The following is a 21,121-nucleotide window of genomic DNA, read 5'->3' as shown; positions in this document are numbered from 1 at the left end:
TTTGCGCACCCAGACACGAGCAAAAGTTAACCAATAGATTTTCTGAACTACAGCATTCGTATTACTTATGCAAATTGAGTAAGGGTCATAGTGTGAGTTGCGTTCGCAAATAACAAAGTGTCAAATTATTTTGAGCGCCGTTCGGAATAAATTTAGTCAAAATCACACACAGAAACACACACACAACACACAAATACTAGTACTCAATACATATCGCGATTGACCAGTTATATATAGTTGAACTACACACACAAGGACGTAAATATGTAAATACAGGTCACAGTTCGACTTGCGTAGCAAACGTTACAATACAATGTGTCAAGTGATTTGAAGGCGTCTTTGTTCCAACACAGAGAAGCAAAAGGCGTTGTGTTTTGAATCGTCATTAAAACCTAAATTTATTACAAATAAAAACTTAAGTTTATACATACAATGTACGATCATTGTTACTCCAGCGGTCGGTTGGCAAGCGGACGATGTTTCTGAAGCCAGCCATAGCAGGAGCGAGCGAGCGAACAAAAGCGAACGCGAGCGAGCGGAAAAAAAGCGGTCAGTTTCCGTTCGGAAAGCAGCGAGCGGTCGGAAATTAAGCGATAAGGGGTCGGAAAAAAAGCGATAAGGGGTCGGAAAAAAAGCGATAAAAGCGGGAGGTTGAGCGGAATGAGTACTGTAGTGGTGTACTGTAGTAGTTGTAGTATTACATGGACAGTGACAGTATTCATATGTGACATAGTGGTGTACTGTAGTAGTTGTAGTATTACTTGGACAGTGACAGTATTCATATGTGACATAGTGGTGTACTGTAGTAGTTGTAGTATTACTTGGACAGTAACTGTATTCATATGTGACATAGTGAGTGGTGTACTGTAATAGTTGTAGTATTACTTGGACAGTGACAGTATTCATATGTGACATAGTGGTGTACTGTAGTAGTTGTAGTATTACTTGGACAGTGACAGTATTCATGTGACATAGTGGTGTACTGTAGTAGTTGTAGTATTACTTGGACAGTGACAGTATTCATATGTGACATAGTGGTGTACTGTAGTAGTTGTAGTATTACTTGGACAGTGACAGTATTCATATGTGACATAGTGGTGTACTGTAGTAGTTGTAGTATTACTTGGACAGTGTCAGTATTCATATGTGACATAGTGGTGTACTGTAGTAGTTGTAGTATTACTTGGACAGTGTCAGTATTCATATGTGACATAGTGGTGTACTGTAGTAGTTGTAGTATTACATGGACAGTGACAGTATTCATATGTGACATAGTGGTGTACTGTAGTAGTTGTAGTATTACATGGACAGTGACAGTATTCATATGTGACATAGTGGTGTACTGTAGTAGTTGTAGTATTACTTGGACAGTGACAGTATTCATATGTGACATAGTGGTGTACTGTAGTAGTTGTAGTATTACATGGACAGTGACAGTATTCATATGTGACATAGTGGTGTACTGTAGTAGTTGTAGTATTACATGGACAGTGACAGTATTCATATGTGACATAGTGGTGTACTGTAGTAGTTGTAGTATTACTTGGACAGTGACAGTATTCATATGTGACATAGTGGTGTACTGTAGTAGTTGTAGTATTACATGGACAGTGACAGTATTCATATGTGACATAGTGGTGTACTGTAGTAGTTGTAGTATTACATGGACAGTGACAGTATTCATATGTGACATAGTGGTGTACTGTAGTAGTTGTAGTATTACTTGGACAGTGACAGTATTCATATGTGACATAGTGGTGTACTGTAGTAGTTGTAGTATTACATGGACAGTGACAGTATTCATATGTGACATAGTGGTGTACTGTAGTAGTTGTAGTATTACATGGACAGTGTCAGTATTCATATGTGACATAGTGGTGTACTGTAGTAGTTGTAGTATTACATGGACAGTGACTGTATTCATATGTGACATAGTGAGTGGTGTACTGTAATAGTTGTAGTATTACTTGGACAGTGACAGTATTCATATGTGACATAGTGGTGTACTGTAGTAGTTGTAGTATTACTTGGACAGTGACAGTATTCATGTGACATAGTGGTGTACTGTAGTAGTTGTAGTATTACTTGGACAGTGACAGTATTCATATGTGACATAGTAGTGTACTGTAGTAGTTGTAGTATTACATGGACAGTGACAGTATTCATATGTGACATAGTGGTGTACTGTAGTAGTTGTAGTATTACATGGACAGTGACAGTATTCATATGTGACATAGTGGTGTACTGTAGTAGTTGTAGTATTACTTGGACAGTGACAGTATTCATATGTGACATAGTGGTGTACTGTAGTAGTTGTAGTATTACTTGGACAGTGACAGTATTCATATGTGACATAGTGGTGTACTGTAGTAGTTGTAGTATTACTTGGACAGTGACAGTATTCATATGTGACATAGTGATGTACTGTAGTAGTTGTAGTATTACTTGGACAGTGTCAGTATTCATATGTGACATAGTGGTGTACTGTAATAGTTGTAGTATTACTTGGACAGTGACAGTATTCATATGTGACATAGTGGTGTACTGTAGTAGTTGTAGTAATAGTTGGACAGTGACAGTATTCATATGTGACATAGTGGTGTACTGTAGTAGTTGTAGTATTACTTGGACAGTGACAGTATTTATACGTGAAGTAGTGGTACTTTAAGGTGCTCAGACATGTTTCTTGTATGTGTATTGCTGGTGTTGCATGGCTAATTGTGTTAATTTAAAGGAAAGGTCAGTCAAATAATGAAATTTGATGAGATAGTGCACAAATAAAGCTCAGAGTGCACACTGAAGTATAATCCTCTGACGCAGATTTATGTGACGATGCTCCCTTGCTGTTGAGGCACATTGCCCCAAAATATATAAAATGGTTTTACAATTGCGTCTTTCCTGGTTGGACATTTCCTTTCCCAATGGAGGTCAAACTGAAAAAAATTAGGACCAAGATTATCCACTCATGATAGCACTACTGACTTGAGGGGCCTGAATGTATAAGAATTATTTAAATATTTGTTTCTTAGAAAATAGATTACTTACTAACCAAATTTGTTAGTAATATGATGTCATGCCACAATAATGTAAACTATCACTAGATTATAGAACTATCTTATTCATAGTCTCTGAATTCACAGATGCACTATAAGGATAGGATAGGATAAATAAAATTAATTCTTAATGACACAGTGGGGGATAGATCATACCTGTTAAAACTAAATACTTATTGATACTGCTTATATTGACAATGCATGCATTATTAACAGTCTTGAATCTGCTTTTGTTTGCTTGCTGTTGTGATAAAAATGTTCTAAACAATATTGTAAAACTCCTATGTCAGCCTATTTCTGTAAAATTTATGTTTTTACTATACCTTGTACATCAGCAGTAATATAAGTTTATTATACATCTGTCACTGTAACGCCATAAGTTGCAGTGTGCCGTAATTTTGCGGTATTTTGCGGGGTATTTTCATCCTACCATATTAAGAAATGTGAATTCCAAATAAGGATTGATTACATGCGTAAGCGTCCTCTAATAATGAAAACAAACATGCTGCCACAAAGATGTTAGCTGATTCTGTTCTAAATATTTTGAATTTTGGCGGTCCCATGGTGTATCCTTGGAAGGAAAAGATGTATAATAATAAGGTTATTACGAGAATACCTCAAAGTATGCACTCACAGTACGTTGCGCGTTGGTCGATACTCTAGCTGTACTGTCTTCATGCATACTTTGAGGTATCCTCGTAATAATATATTTTATTTTGATTTCGTAAACTTTCATCTCAATTGCTTTAATACTTGATATGTTGATACCTTAAGTGAACCTCTATCACATTTGTTGGTCTCCATTTGGACTCCGAGATTGACCTCTGTGTGTGCATCTCTGTATTCAGCCATATCTCCACATGTTTCAGTTGATAAAGCTCAAACTTTACACTTACATCAGACATTGTATATTAGATATATGCATTTGTTTCATGGAATCAGATCTTAGTTGCGTGTGGATGGATTTGGTTTGAACTTGATAGTACATTGAACTCAATGGGACATTGATGCACATCATTTTATTTTTGGGTGGAGTTCAAAATAGCCAACTGGTGGCCATTTTGTTTCAAAGAATGCAGTTTCGGATCTGACATGCATGGACAGATCAGGTTTGAACTTCACACATACATCATATTTGACATATGTACATGCATTTGTTTCATGATTCATTTCAACATGGCCAAATGTCATTTATATTGAGGTCAACAATTTATCAAAATCACACATTTTCACATTCCGGAACTGGATCTCAGTCTTGCATGGACGAATGTTGTTCAGCCTGGGTACATACATTGCACAGAATATGACTATGATACACTGTCAAATGTCTGACTGGCATATAATTTTCTTAATAATGCCTCTTTGACTTACCTGCACCAATCAAGTTCGAACTTCATGCATTCATCACATCGGACAAATGCACATGCATTTTTGTCACCATCTAATCCAAAATGGCTGACAGGTGGCCATCTTCATTTGAATGATTGCAGCTCCACGGGGCCATATTTAAACACGTCAGTAGTACGGCATACCAGCATAGGATACATTGAGTATATGTTGTATGGTATAAGCATAGGATACATTGAGTATATGTTGTATGGTATACCAGCATAGCATACATTGAGTATATGTAGTATGGTATACCAGCATAGCATACATTGAGTATATGTAGTATGGTATACCAGCATAGGATACATTGAGTATATGTTGTATGGTATACCAGCATAGCATACATTGAGTATATGTAGTATGGTATACCAGCATAGGATACATTGAGTATATGTAGTATGGTATACCAGCATAGCATACATTGAGTATATGTTGTATGGTATACCAGCATAGCATACATTGAGTATATGTAGTATGGTATACCAGCATAGGATACATTGAGTATATGTAGTATGGTATACCAGCATAGGATACATTGAGTTTATGTAGTATGGCATACCAGCATAGGATACATTGAGTATATGTAGTATGGTATACCAGCATAGGATACATTGAGTATATGTAGTATGGTATACCAGCATAGGATACATTGAGTATATGTAGTATGGTATACCAGCATATGATACATTGAGTATATGTAGTATGGTATACCAGCATAGCATACATTGAGTATATGTTGTATGGTATACCAGCATAGCATACATTGAGTATATGTTGTATGGTATACCAGCATCGGATACATTGAGTATATGTAGTATGGTATACCAGCATAGGATACATTGAGTATATGTTGTATGGTATACCAGCATAGCATACATTGAGTATATGTTGTATGGTATACCAGCATAGCATACATTGAGTATATGTTGTATGGTATACCAGCATCGGATACATTGAGTATATGTAGTATGGTATACCAGCATAGGATACATTGAGTATATGTAGTATGGTATACCAGCATAGGATACATTGAGTATATGTAGTATGGCATACCAGCATAGGATACATTGAGTATATGTAGTATGGAACACCAGCATAGGATACATTGAGTATATGTTGTATGGTATACCAGCATAGGATACATTGAGTATATGTAGTATGGCATACCAGCATAGGATACATTGAGTATATGTTGTATGGTATACCAGCATAGCATACATTGAGTATATGTTGTATGGCATACCAGCATAGGATACATTGAGTATATGTAGTATGGTATACCAGCATAGGATACATTGAGTATATGTTGTATGGCATACCAGCATAGGATACATTGAGTATATGTTGTATGGTATACCAGCATAGGATACATTGAGTATATGTTGTATGGCATACCAGCATAGGATACATTGAGTATATGTTGTATGGTATACTAGCATAGGATACATTGAGTATATGTAGTATAGTATACCAACATAGGATACATTGAGTATATGTAGTATGGCATACCAGCATAGGATACATTGAGTATATGTTGTATGGTATACCAGCATAGGATACATTGAGTATATGTTGTATGGTATACCAGCATAGGATACATTGAGTATATGTTGTATGGCATACCAGCATAGGATACATTGAGTATATGTTGTATGGTATACCAGCATAGGATACATTGAGTATATGTAGTATGGCATACCAGCATAGGATACATTGAGTATATGTAGTATGGAACACCAGCATAGGATATATTGAGTATATGTAGTATGGTATACCAGCATAGGATACATTCAGTATATGTTGTATGGTATACCAGCATAGGATACATTGAGTATATGTAGTATGGCAAACCAGCATAGGATACATTGAGTATATGTTGTATGGCATGCCAGCATAGGATACCTTGAGTATATGTAGTATGGCATACCAGCATAGGATACATTGAGTATATGTTGTATGGCATGCCAGCATAGGATACATTGAGTATATGTTGTATCTATTATTTGAGGGTATGTATTTTCCAAATGTTCAATTTAACTTGAATGCTATTATTTAATTCCACTGCTTACTGTTCTGTAATTTGTTGGTATATTATAGGATGCTGATGGTCAGGGTTGTCCATTCTGTCGAGCAGAGATCAAAGGTACTGAGCTTATCGTCGTGGATGCATTTCACCCAAACAAAGTTGTTCGCTCTCCTGCTTACAACTCAAATAGGAACAGTGCCTCATTTTTTGATGCAGACGAAGATGATCTTTTTGAGGTAAGAAAAACAGTGTACTGTGTGTTTAACATTGTAATTTAGAAAAAAAAGGCAGTGAGGCAGTATGAGGTCTTTGACTCGCACATAAATTAAGGTCAGTGTTGGTTGGCCCACTGATATATTTTGGTCAGTGTTTGTTTGCCCACAGATATATCATGTTTCATTTCAAAGCTTAGAATTTATGTAGAAATGCCTTCTTGTGGCTATTTTAGACATTAAATTGGGTTATACCCAGTACTGTCTACTGTAGACAACATGTCTACTGGTTAGGGATTATTTTTCTGTTTTCAATCAAACTTGGTGTGCTGACAATATGTATTGGGTTGCTGGTGCATGTTCATTCAAGATGGCTGTACTGGTGGCTTATTTCATGATGCATTTCTGTCATGCAATGGCTAATTATGTTCAAACTTGCAGAAAATATTATAAGTTACTTATGCACTTATTTTTTTTTTGATCTGATCACATTAGGCCGACTGGCAGCCATTTTGGTAATAAAATCATCATATCTTAAAACTTGAACCTGTCCTATGGTGGTTATTAGAAATGACTGGTTCATTTTATCTAACTTGGTTTTTTTTACAATTGTGTTAGAGGTGCATGTTTTTAGTCTGTAGTCTTATAGTTTCACATCCATGTGTGCATTTTAATGCATCACACATTGTAACAGACATTCATCTGCATAATAATTAATGATTCAATTCAGGATTGGTCTAATGTGGTGGCATTTTAGTCATGAAATTTCAGAGAAATCAAGCATTTCTGCCATTAGTGAACTTGATCTCGGTTGTGCATACACATATTTTATTATTTTTTTTGTATACATTATAATATGGTCAGCGATATCAATTCCAATATATAAGCCTAGCTTCTGAGGTGTCGATGTCACATACGGAATGATAAGTGTCTGAATACTAATGCATTGTTATACGTATTTTTTACCTGGCAAAATGGCGGTCACACTGAGTGTGAACTGCTGTAATAATAGCGATAATCCCGGACGTACGTTGGCTAGTGGAAGTGTAACACTCGTTTTTAATGTTTGAATTAGTAACAGACATTGAATAATAAATGCTCTTCGTTCTTATTTGTTAAGATCCTGTTTTAAATTTATTTACAAACACATATAAATGAAAGGTCAAAGTTGAATACTAAGTAATTCGTCTGCGAGGAGAACGTGAATAATAAAATGCATGAATTAGACGAAATTTGCTTTCCCACAAAAATTTCATTGCGCAAAAATTTCCTGTCCTCCTGTATTCAAATTCAAAATGGCTGATTGAATTCAGATTTGTTAACTATTGTTAACAACCGGAACTCTCCTGTCATAACATGACCTTATGATACTGTCTTTAGTGTTTACATGACATCTTTAATGTATATTGATTGTGTTGAACATACCATGTTACTAATGTTAATGTATTAGATCAATTTTTTTCTTTTATCTGCACCCACTACTAGGAGCCTTCACAGTGGGCCCCAACATTATTACAACAGCCTTCACTCAAGGTCAGTCATTAATGTCTTTTTGTAGAGTTGCATGACACGATTGGTCAAAATAATCATCTCATTTGCATAAATTAATATTCATGATCAATGAAAAACTCGTCTTTTCTGTAAAATTGTGCCAAAATGCTTTCCGATGGCATACATGATAGTTCTAAATTGACTGATTCTGTCGTTACGAGCTGAAAAAATAATCGAAAAACTTGTGTTTTTTGAGACACAGCTTTGATCATCAGACTCCAGCAAACTGTTGAAAGTAATCACAGGTTTTTTCTTTACCCTGATCATAGCAAGTTAAGAAATACTATTGCTCAAAATTGCTCAAAATGTTTTCATTGACTTTTGTCAGTGACAAGTTACCTAATTAGTATGTATTTCAAGAAACCACAGTGTGTGTGTATGCGCAGTTTGAAATGAAACAATTTTGAACGCAATAAAATCACGCGTAGAACTCAGGCTCCGGCAAGATATTTTATCGTTGCACTGGCTGTCTGTTGAATTGTATTGCAATAGACATAATTTTAGAGCCTGCAAGTTTCTACGAAATGTTTCTAAGTTTTGTCGAGGATTATTTCGTAAAGAAATCGCTGAAATTATTTCATATGTTCGTAAAAGGGATGTTGTTGCTTTGACAATGGGCTATGGACGACTGACACCGAAACGTTCCATTCAGATCAGATGGTGCCCTCTTGTGTCAACCCCCCCTCTATCAGGTTCAAATGAAACACCAGAGTAGTGTCGTAGTGTAATACTTGCAATTAGTCAATTCATTATGATCAGGTTTGTAAAAAATGCCTTGATTAGCAGGGTGATTATTAGACAGTATGGGCAGCAGTTTGTGTACATCTGTACATCAAATTTGTTGTCATTACTAGAACAGGGCCACATGATTAGAAATGTTTTTGTGAAATTTTAAATGCTATGTTAATGTTGTTGTCATCACTAATGATTAATATTTGAAGATGAATATGTGTTTCTTTGATCAAATGTCAATCTTTTTCTATTTTCTGCTGTCTGAATGCATGTTTAATTTGTACACTGAGTTATCAAAATATCTTCTTCATCATTTTAATCAATTAGAGGTGTTTTTGTGGCTAACACTGAAGACAATATGTAGTATTGCTAGAAACAGCAAATATTGACATGAGAGCAAATATAGATAATACTTTGAGTGGTGCAAAACATTATCTTCAGTATTACCTTATTTGACTGATATACCCCCTGTCAGAAACCTCTGTGCTTATTTGTATTAAATCGCCTATTTTTTATCTGGGGTAAGAATTTTTCTGTTATAAACTTCAACACTGTGGATCACTTTGCAGAGCTATTAAGTTATTTTCACAGAAATGTCAAAAGTAGAACAATAGATCAATTGTATGTCCATATACAAGTATCAGAAATGGATGTTTTTGTAAATAAATGAGAACATACATTTTTATCATGGTACAATCATAGAATCTTTACTGCAATAGAAATACATTCAAGTGATCAAAAACTTTTCTAGATGATACATGCAATGTGAATGCTTCCTACATGGAATCATAACATCTATCATAATGGCATTAAAAGTATACTATTGACAGTCGGCAAGCTTCAGAATTGTCAATCTAAATCCTACTGCTTGTAGCGTTGTCATGAAGTGTATTCTTGATCATAGATCATACATACAGTTTGGTCAAGCGAATCTCAGTGATTAAATTACAAGATGACAACTTACCAGTGGCGAAATATCAATTATGTCGCCATCTTGTCTTTCCCATTATAGTGCATGTCATAATTTTCTGTGGCTACCATCATGTGACCAGTTTCAACAAAATGACGACTCCTCAACCCTTAGCTCTCGCATCTCATGTTTATCTAAATTAGCCATTTGTAGATTCACTCTGCCCATGCAATTGTGTCTAAAGCAATATTTTAGTAACATTTGGTCATTTTTGTGTTATTATATTTAAAAAAAAAAATAACAGCTATTGCTGTTTTAAACAATTTCCAATTCTACAGTATATTAGTCACCACGCTTTATGTCTTGTATTTTGAATATATTTAAAATATTCTCTATTTTTACATGGGTGTTTATTTTTCTAAGCTTTCTTTGATTACTTTATTGGCAATTTGCCAAAGTCGGGGTTTAAGAATTCTTATTTGCTTTTTGTCATTTGGAATCTTTTGTGCTTTTTTGAATTTCTGCAGTCTTTACTAATTTACATTCATCTTTAAATAAATTGTGGCTCCTGGTGTCTAAAATGAAAGACCTAGTTTCAGTAAGCAAATTGCACTTGTTGAATTGTACTTGTACATTGTACTCAGCAGAATCACTCTTTCAATAATCAGAATGCATGAAGTAATGTATTATTTTGTCACACACAATTATGAATATTTTTTATAATTTTAGACATTCTGGTATATAGAATTTGAAAAATACATGTAGTCAACAATCACAAATAGAATTCTCTGTCAAAATTTGCAAATCTATAATTTTAGATATTTCAATGACTTTGGCAGTTGTGTTTTTACTATTCCAGGTAACAGGTGCAGCTGGTGCTGCTGGAGGAGGAGGAGGAGGAGGAGTAACTGCCAAAAGTAAAGCAATCAACAGAGGACCACTTCCTCCTATTCCACCACCAAGAAGGCCCACGCCCACATCATCACCGCAACCTTCTCCACATAGTTCACCTCAACTTCCAAGGCGAAATATTGCAGAAGCGGCAACGAATCCAATGCCCCAGTTGCCACCAAGAAATATTATGGATAACTTAGACTCTCTTGATGCTGTGACAGGTAGGGTATTATACATTGCAGCAAACATGAAAAAAAAAAAGACTTGTGTGATCATAATAATGTATTATTCATATCTCATGACCAATACTACAATATCAGTTTTTGGCGATCCGCTCCGCTAGGATTGCCCTTAAAAACGCTTTTGTGTGTATGTGTGATACCAGTGTTTTCACATATTAACTCTTCTGTGATTTTTTTGGCTGGGCCGATTTCGCTCAAACTTGGCAGCTAATTTGAGTGATGCCTTACATATTAATACTTTTTACATATTAGAAATATTTGAATTATTATAATTGTTGACTCCCTAAGAAATATAGTGTAAAATACAAACATATAGAGATCTTGACATATTTTCAGATTGTCAGCCAAGATAATAAAACTTTAACCTTCTTAAATAGACCAATCAGATAACTTTGTATTATTTCACTGCTTTATTACAAGAAGCAACCATGATATGTGGGATTTACTAAATTGTTATGTGTATCAATTCATAGGTGCTAGAAATCAACAAGCAGAGGAACCATCAAGTAGCGATGTAACAGAAAATACTTCCAGAAGTAATGGACAAACACCCCAGTCACATTACAAGAACTCTCCCTATGACAAACTGTCAGATGCAACCACAGCTCTCAAGTTGCAATCCAACGGTAGTGCGTCTTACAATACTCAATCTAACAGTTCAAGTACTAATCCCATTTATGAAAGTTTATCTGATGCTAGCAGTAGTGTCATACCTAGTCATAGCACATCAACTAAAATAGGTAAAGGTGCATGTATTAACTTATGTCATCATAAGGCACTAATTTTAAAATTTCCCTGATTCCGGTATTTGTAACCTTGGTAATATACTATTTTGTTCCATTTCCCATGTGATTACTTGTATAGATGTGTTGTAGTATATATACGTGCGTAGCTTGTTTATTTAAATTACACATCATGTGTTCATCTGTCTTTCCAGACCTATATCTTGGCCAAGCCTTGGTCAATTACACACATATCATATGTCATCATATTTACACCCATTCATTTCATAATTCAAGATGGCCGAATGGCGACCATTAAAAATTAATCAGAATAATTTCTACCATCCGAAACTGGATCTTGTTCGTGTGTGGATGGGACCTTGTTCAATGTTGGTACAATCATTATGCAACCTTGATGCATGTCATTTTGTTTTTCCCGAATGTATTTAAAATGAGTGATAAGTGGCCCTTAGGTTTCAGAGCTATATCTTGGACTTTCCATAAACTTTAGATATACATATTCATTTGACAATTTAATTCAAGATGGCTGAATGGTGGCCATTTTAACCTTTTCACCACCAGTTCCCTCTTTTTATCACAAATTCACAAAATAGTTCTATTTATAGTCAGTCTACACTATCCTTCAATTTTTTTTTATAGCAAAAACAGAAAATTAACTCAAATTTTGTCTGTTCTAAAATTAGGGTTCTTTTCAGAAATATTAAAGAATATAAGAAAAAAAGTGCAGAAAAATTTGGGCAAGAAAGTCTGGTGGTGAAAAGGTTAATGTTAAAAATTCATCAAAATCAAGCATTTCTGCCATTCTGGAACTGTTTATCCTCGGGGGCGGACATCCCGGCATTTTCTACCGCCTGGCAACCCTCGCGGTGAAAACAAAGACAAAAACTCGCAGAAAACGATACTTTGCGATGGTTGTTGAGAGTCCCCTGAACAGTGTAATAAGATTAGCCCTACGTGTGTAACATATATGAATTTGGTTGTTCAGGATTACCTCAACGTTGAGTTTGTGTTGTTTTCTTGAATGTTCACCGGCTCGACTGGCGTTCCACAGCAGCGCGCACAAAGCCCATAGAAATACGTGGTACAGTGATGCGCGTCTTAGCAACGTAGAACGTCCGTGACGTAGCTCCGCCCCCGAGGATAGCCTGGTTACCTTCCTATTATTTCACATACATGTACTAGTCTGAAAACGTTGGTGGCCATTTTGTCCTTGCCCATATTATATTAATATGAAAGGCAAAAATATGGCTGGCTGACGCCCATTTTTTATGTAAGAGCACTAGAAATTGGTTGGTATGGTGATCATACATATTGGGTTATAGTTGCATGTCATATTTTTTCTGTGATTCAAACTAATATGGCTGACTGGTAGCCAGTTTGTTTTTCATGATACCCAGTTTTACTTTTCCATGAATGCAATGAACATTTCTGTTTAAATTTTGTACAAAGACAGTATACCAATAGATACATCAACATGAACATTATTTTTGTAATTTGATTCAATATGACTGCCCAATGTCCAATTCTCGTGTAAAAGCACTACATCATAATTTTCTACAAATCCATCTCCTATTAATGGTTTCAATCTAATCTCAATGACTTCATCAGCATCAAATTGATGTGTCAGATCACAAAATTTGGGACAGGGACTGTGTCATTAACAATGACTTGTTATCTTCAAATTTTATATATGCATTATACATCATGGTAAAGATATATAGATGTCATTTTTATGTTCCAACTATATTACTATAAACAAAACTATATATCTTAAATTTGATAACTAACGAGGACTGTGCCATGCATGGCTTGTTTAATTAGGGGCGCAAGCCCGAAGGGCTAGGCCCCTATTGTTATTGTTCGTTTTTTTCATTTTTCCTTCTTTCTGACGTAATTTTCTTTCGTCAAGTTGTTTGAGAAAACCGATGAACGGAATAGTCTGAAATGTTGCATACTTTGTAGTCTCTATTGTGAACTGGTGCATAAGACTTTTAGAATTTTGATTGGTCAATTAGTTCGGCAGCCATATTGGATTGAAGTTAAACAGGAAGTGGGTATTTGACCACTTTCTGAGGGTCTAGGCGATCAGGGTTTTTTATGGCATATAGTACAACTCATGTGTAATAGATATATGAAAAAAATTCTAAACGTAAACCTCAACTTTTTCCGCCATGTTTTTTCTCCCCAAAACGGCAAAAACACTTAAAAATCTTCTTCTTCAGAACCGCTGAGTAAAATGCTCTCATATTTAGTACTTAACTTCTATATATGAAGCACATTTCTGTTTGAAAAAAATGTTATGATTGGTCACATGGTTTGACCGCCATTTTGGATTTCTTCTAGATCAAGCCACAATTATGTGATCATCTTCTAATCAGCTAAATTGCAGCTCTATAGTGAACTCTTTCAGATATCGAAGAAAAAAATTCAGATTAGTCACATGGTTTGGCCGCCATCTTGGATTTTAGGTAAAAATGACCAAAAGTTTGGCCATTTGTTTTTCAAAGGTGCTTCAACCTATCAACTAGATATGTTGTATATATCATGTTTGGCCATTGCTCCATTTGAAACAAATAATATAGTTTTCATCAGTCACATGATGTGGCCGCCATCTTGGATATTGTGCAAACAGAAATTGTTCAATTATATGTGTTGTATTGGTCCAATTGGAATAAAATTGTGTGCGTGTATTCTTTCCCCTGAATGGCATATGCATAACTGCTATATCTTAAACACTGTTGTAGTTAGGAAGATGAAACCTTCTGAATTATGATGAAGTTAAACGAGACATTTGACTAAAATAACAAATGACCATATATGGTCATGTGAACTCATTAATATGCATAACTGTCATATCTGAAACACTGTTGTAGAACGAGACATGCAACCAGTGCTATAATGAAAACATCAAACAAAAGATGTAACTGACATAAAACAATACCATTTATGATTATGTAACCTCATAAATATGCATTACCACATGGCTCATTATATATTCTCAAAAGCATATTTTGATAACCAACATTGAACCAACTGCATGTTATTTTGACCTCATTATTTATGGAATATAAATGTATGCTCCAAAGCTTGGGCCCCGGTGACGCCGCTTGCAGCTTTAATTTGTCATTGTTATCATCATTGTCATCAGTGGGTTAGCAGTGTTCTCTACATGGGGTTCTACCTGGACGACCTTCCCACTGAGTTTTATGGTGGTCCAGTGTCTGTTAACACCTTGCCCACCAACATACTTCTGCCAGCTGAGCAGTTGTCATTGTTATATTATGGTTTGTGAACAGCTAGCTGTGTTCTTCCCTAGCCCTCATAAAATAGTAGTTTCCTATCCCTTTTCGCTGTCAAAAAATAAACAATCATGGTTGGAAGTCTGCAATCAGTTTATTCCTGTTAAAACAGCTAAACAGTTTTTTTCCATGTATCGATTGTGTAAATTCCCTTGTGTGTATCAAACTATCCATATGCTTTGGTGTCTTGGGCTTTCTAATCTCTAATCTGTAATTTTAATCTCTAATTTTCACTTTGCATAACAATTAATTAATAAAATATCACTTTGCATAACAATTAATTAATAAAATAACACTTTGCATAACAATTAATTAATAAAATAACACTTTCTATTGTGTAAATTAAATACAGGTAAAAATGTTGAGTTGACTTTGTGGAGAGATAATATATGTGAAGTTTTTAGAGCTGAGGGGAAGTTCTACATTTGCTGAGTGGCAGTGATAGCTTTTCTGATTATATTTTGTTTTGTAGCTCACAGCGTTCCTGTAGAATATGATGTATCACCTGCATTGCGGCCACAGTTGTCACCTCCTACAATTATATTACCAGATACTGACTATGATACACCACCAGCACCAAGGCTAGCTTTGTCACAAGAGAACCATGATCCTGTAAGTTTATTTGTTCACTTTTTATTAACTCCGCTGTCATCGAAGATGACTGATCGGAGCTCATGGGTTGACCACAACTTTATATTTCAGGAGGTATGTACGACCTAGAAAATATCACCTGTACTCGCTACAAATATCACTCGTACTTGCTACAAATATCACCCGTACTCGCTATTTTCTGAAAAGTACACCACATACTTTTCATCGTCAACTCAACATTACAATCGGCCAGTGTATGCGGATAACATTGCGAAGGTCGCAAATAAATGCAGCTTGAACTACTATTTCCATGTAGTGCTTTTTGTTTATTATTCATTTGAGTGTTTATATCAAAAAAACACCTATTTACTATGATAAAACGCATTTGAACGTACGTTATTGTACACAAGGGAATCCAGCTGTTGATCAAACTGGCATTCCTGTAGTACTGAGGTCCCGTACCCATTTTAATGAATTATGTTAACCAATCGCAAATGATTCATTTCACCCCTTGCATACACCCGTTTTCCTGGCCTTTGTTTTACCACTCGCAAACAACACATTTGACCCCTCGCATAGGCCTTTTGTGCCACTCGCAAATGATACATTTTACCACTCGCATATGCCGTTTTTACCACTCGCATATGGCATATTTTGCTACTTGCAACTCGCAAATTGGTAGTCGCATATGGCATATTTTCTAGGTCGTATACACCTCGTTTCAGCTTCAAACTTCCTGTACACTCACATCATCAATTATACATATCCGTGCATTACATACACATACGTTTCCTCTTACGGGATATGCCCTTTCAGTGATGATGGCCACAATTACTAAACTGTCATAGATTCCTCATCTCCTATCAACCTAGTAACTGTCACTGCCCTCTGCACTTGTCAATAACAGCGGAGCTCCACCAGCCGCAAGGTCACTTGTTCTGATTGATTGAGCTCTGGTAGCATAATGACAGTGATTGTTCAACTATATTTTTTATTACATTTAATATAGAATACAGAAATTCAAGCAGTGACTGATGACCCAATGTATTCTGTGCCACATAAATCCAAAAAGAAAGCTTGTGAGCCTACAGTGACAGAGCATTCTACAGAGTGTAGTGGTAACGCTGCTGAAGCACTCACTGCAATAGAGACATTACTCAATGAAGGATACTCAAGGGATGCTGTCATCAGAGCCTTAGGAATAGCTCAAAATAATATCACCATGGCTAGAAATATTTTACGTGAATTTGCACCATCTCATATTCGCTAAATTGTTTTGCTGAATTATAGAGTGCGGTTTTTTAAATCATGTAATTTTGATTATCCCATTTGATATGTGATGAATGCTGGTCACAGTGTGACTGTACATTTCTACATACATGAAACATGGTATTGTGATACTGTTTAACAGCACATATATACTCATATATCATAATTTTTCTGCATGGTCCCTCACACAGGTCATTACAATTCCTATATACGCTATACAGAAACAAGAAACATTCCAAGCACTAAAATAAAACAATTAGGTTACAGTGTAGGTAATTGTTGCTTAATGCAATATAAATAAATATACATGTAATGTAAACATACTAGTTATATTAGAACAAACATGTATACACTGTGATCACCTGGAATACTTGACACTAGCTGTGGTTATATTAGAACTAACATGTATATACTGTGATCACCTGGAATACTTGACACTAGCTGTGGTTATATCAGAACTAACGTGTATACACTGTAATCACCTGGAATACTTGACACTAGCTGTGGTTATATCAGAACTAACATGTATACACTGTGATTACCTGGAATACTTGACACTGGCTGTGGTTATATTAGAACTAACATGTATACACTGTGATCACCTGGAATACTTGACACTGGCTGTGGTTATATTAGAACAAACATGTATACACTGTGATCACCTGGAATACTTGACACTAGCTGTGGTTATATCAGAACTAACATGTATACACTGTGATCACCTGGAATACTTGACACTGGCTGTGGTTATATTAGAACTAACATGTATACACTGAGATCACCTGGAATACTTGACACTAACTGTGGTTGTATCAGAACTAACATGTATACACTGTGATCACCTGGAATACTTGACACTAGCTGTGGTTATATTTGAACAAACATGTATACACTGTGATCACCTGGAATACTTGACACTATCTGTGGTTATATTAGAACTAACATGTATACACTGTGATCACCTGGAATACTTGACACGAGCTATATTTCAGTTGTCATCACATCTGATTGTAGACTGTAGATTCACTCGATCACCAGAAATCACACATTGCTGAATTTGAATTACTTGATACAGTCCGGTCAGAATTCATTGAAACTTTTGTGATATGAGTTAGGAAATGTGCATGTCTATTGAGCCTTCATATGTTTGCCAATGTCTAACTGTATGACAGTATTCATGGCCATTGGCAGCAAGGTGCTTTTGTGGACAAGCACATGTTTGATATCTGCATTGCCAAGCTGAAATTTCACATCAGCATAACATTTTTTCTGTTTTATTTATTCTGATTTATAGAGAAATAAAATAGCAAAGAATGATTCTGCCTAGATATGTCATGAGGATGGATTATTTTTGTTTACTTTTAGAATGGCAGCACATGGCTGCTCAGTGAAACTATAGTACTTGTCAATCCTGATCACGCTGACCATCATTATGTGTAATATTTTTACTGTTGACAACAATTCCCTTATTAAGAAATTCATTCTACTTTTTTGAAGTACAAGTTTTTGTTTGATAGACACAATATTAACTTTTCTAAATCTTCAGTAATTACACATTATACCTCTTGAACTTGATGCTTCAGCCACACCATGCCGTCTCCACCCACACCATGTTATATCTACCCATACCATGTCATATCTACCCACACCATGCAGTCTCTGCCCACATGTCTCCATGCCCACGTCTTCACCCACACTTTGCTGTCTTCACCCACACTTTGCTGTCTTCACCCACACCTTGCTGCCTTCACCCACACCTTGCTGCCTTCACCCACACCTTGCTGCCTTCACCCACACCTTGCTGTCTTCACCCACACTTTACTGTCTTCACCCACACCTTGCTGTCTCCACCCACACCTTGCTGTCTCCAGCAACATCAAACCGTCTCCATTCACAGTGACACCAAGATATTTTCAACCACACTGTTCTTGAATGTGGGTCTGCCTGCATGAATTTTATTCAAAATGTGTGCATTCATTGTACACCATTAAAAAAAATGTGTACATATATCACTGTTCAATTATATTGATGGACTGCAATGTATCCATGTCTGTCCATGACTATCTTTGTACCCGTTAATTCTTTGACCCCAATTAATCAAATTTAGTATTAAATTGAAATATTGAAAATGATAGTAAGTTTTTCATTTGAGTTCAAAGTTTCTTGTAGGAAAACAATACGACTTGTAATGATTTCAAATCCAGCAATATTTAGCGACTGGAAAAGCATGATTTAAACTCAACTATGTATATAATGATGTATAGTGCCAATAACTCATTTGTACATTTTACATAGCTGCATTAGTTATTAAAAAAACATGTATATACTTTAGATGTATTTGTTAAGTCAAGTGCCTTAATTTTTCACACAAACATAATCCAGAACTAGCGTTGTAGTATTCATTTACACTGGCATTATTTTTGCATTTTCATTTTTCATCATTTTTGTATTTTATTTGCTTTGGTATATATTTATCCCAGGTGAGCACCATGTAAATGTACTGCAAAATCTGAGTGATTTTTTTTTTCACACTCCACACCATATGCAGATGATTACCATGAATTGATTCCATCATTTTAGAAAATAAAAGCACTCTAAATGCTGAATAAATGTTTATTTATATAAATATTTGGAAACAATACATAAATTTAAAATGAAGGTTGAAAATAACAAATTAACATCTAAGCCAATATGACACATCACTGACACTCAGAAACTTGTCATGCTCATTCCTTGGTGCACCCATCAACACAGGAAATCAAACTTGATTTTTTGAATTCCATTTGTTACTCTACAAAATCAGTTCTTTTAGAATGCACACTGTCGGTGTCCATGTATAATTCTACAGCATTTAGTTTGACTCATTAATGTTGTTCCTGCTGCATGAACAACTTAACCATTCTGTACCAAACTGTAGTGACAATACTACCATTAACATTTTATGGGATTTATTTTCTATATATATCATCCATGATTGATGTGATGAAAACTACTTCTGATTTGAATGTAGTGTGGGGCTCTGCCGGGGTAAATGTGTGATAAATATTATAAAAATGTTCATGGCTTTCTGGAATGCTTAACAGTTCACTTTCAAAGTGAAAATATTTTTTTTTTTTTTAACTGAGTTAGAAGTGACAGAGGCGCACAGTTTTTGAGAAAGTTAAAAATTTCTTTCAATAGTTACCAAACATATTTACACGCAAGATATTTTTTAGAATTTTTGCAGCAAACATTGAATAATTAAAAAATAAAAATTAATGGTCATCTCTTTTTGTATGCTTCACCACGGCATGCTTCAATACAGTATTGCTTATATAAGGTAGTGTTTTTTTATATCTGTAATGTATACAGAATTCATTTAATCTTACAAATGTATTGTAGGCATAATTCATAATCAAGTACAATTTGAATTTGTAAATATGTGTGAAAATTATCCTTCATTGTTCTGTGCATTGTAACAATTCTTTTTCCATTTATAGATTTACTTTGTAAATCCCATACTGATAGCAATTATGTTAATTTCATATGTACTTGATGGGTGGATCTTTCTTAGTTTTTTTTTAGTGAAGCTCAGCTCGCAATCATGTTTTTCTATTTGTATTAATTCATCCAAATGGTGATGTGAGATGACCAAACTATTCATGTCTCCTCCTGTAACAGCAACATTGCGATGTGTCTTGCTGTTTGTCATGTAGTGATGGGAAGGCTACCAAAGTGACATAAGTTTCACTGTGCTGTGTCTTGTAATCGGAAGGCTACCAAAGTTACATAATAAGCTACACTGTGCTGCTTCCTGCTACTTATGTCACTAATGGAAATACTACCCAAATTAACATCAGCAGCATCACTGCGCCATCTCCTGCTTCAAGTGGGGTTGATAGTGTCACAAAAGCTACCATATAGACATATTCAGCAACATTTTAATGTGCTAGCCAGGTAGATAATGTCATCAATGGGAAGGCTACCAAAGTGATATTATCAGAAACATTGCAATGTTTTCTGCTGCTAGCCAGGTAGATGATGTCATCAATGGGAAGGCTACCAAAGTGATATTATCAGAAACATTGCAATGTTTTCTGCTACTAGCCAGGTAGATAATGTCATCAATGGGAAGGCTACCGAAGCGATATTATTAGAAACATTGCTATGCTTTCTGCTACTAGCCAGGTAGATAATGTCATCAATGGGAAGGCTACCAAAGTGATATTAT

General features: G+C 35.5%; 1 protein-coding gene across 1 annotated transcript in view; it reads left to right on the top strand.

Annotated features, from left to right (window-relative positions):
• LOC102801859 (E3 ubiquitin-protein ligase CBL-B-like) overlaps window positions 1–19,521 on the top strand; it is a 70,773-nt gene extending 51,252 nt beyond the window's left edge. The window contains exons 6-11 of the mRNA XM_085499366.1: window positions 6,540–6,704; window positions 8,166–8,213; window positions 10,733–10,988; window positions 11,483–11,749; window positions 15,524–15,663; window positions 16,652–19,521. Coding sequence (XP_085355492.1) covers window positions 6,540–6,704; window positions 8,166–8,213; window positions 10,733–10,988; window positions 11,483–11,749; window positions 15,524–15,663; window positions 16,652–16,912 — 1,137 coding nt within the window. The 3' untranslated portion in view covers window positions 16,913–19,521. The remainder of the gene's footprint in view (window positions 1–6,539; window positions 6,705–8,165; window positions 8,214–10,732; window positions 10,989–11,482; window positions 11,750–15,523; window positions 15,664–16,651) is intronic.
• Window positions 19,522–21,121: the final 1,600 nt, after the last annotated feature.

This window comes from Saccoglossus kowalevskii, chromosome 5 (assembly GCF_978046115.1).
Source record: "Saccoglossus kowalevskii chromosome 5, keSacKowa6.1, whole genome shotgun sequence".
Taxonomy (NCBI): Eukaryota; Metazoa; Hemichordata; class Enteropneusta; family Harrimaniidae; genus Saccoglossus; species Saccoglossus kowalevskii.
The sequence above is the reverse complement of the archived record's forward strand: the minus strand, read 5'-3'. Positions and strand labels throughout refer to the sequence as shown.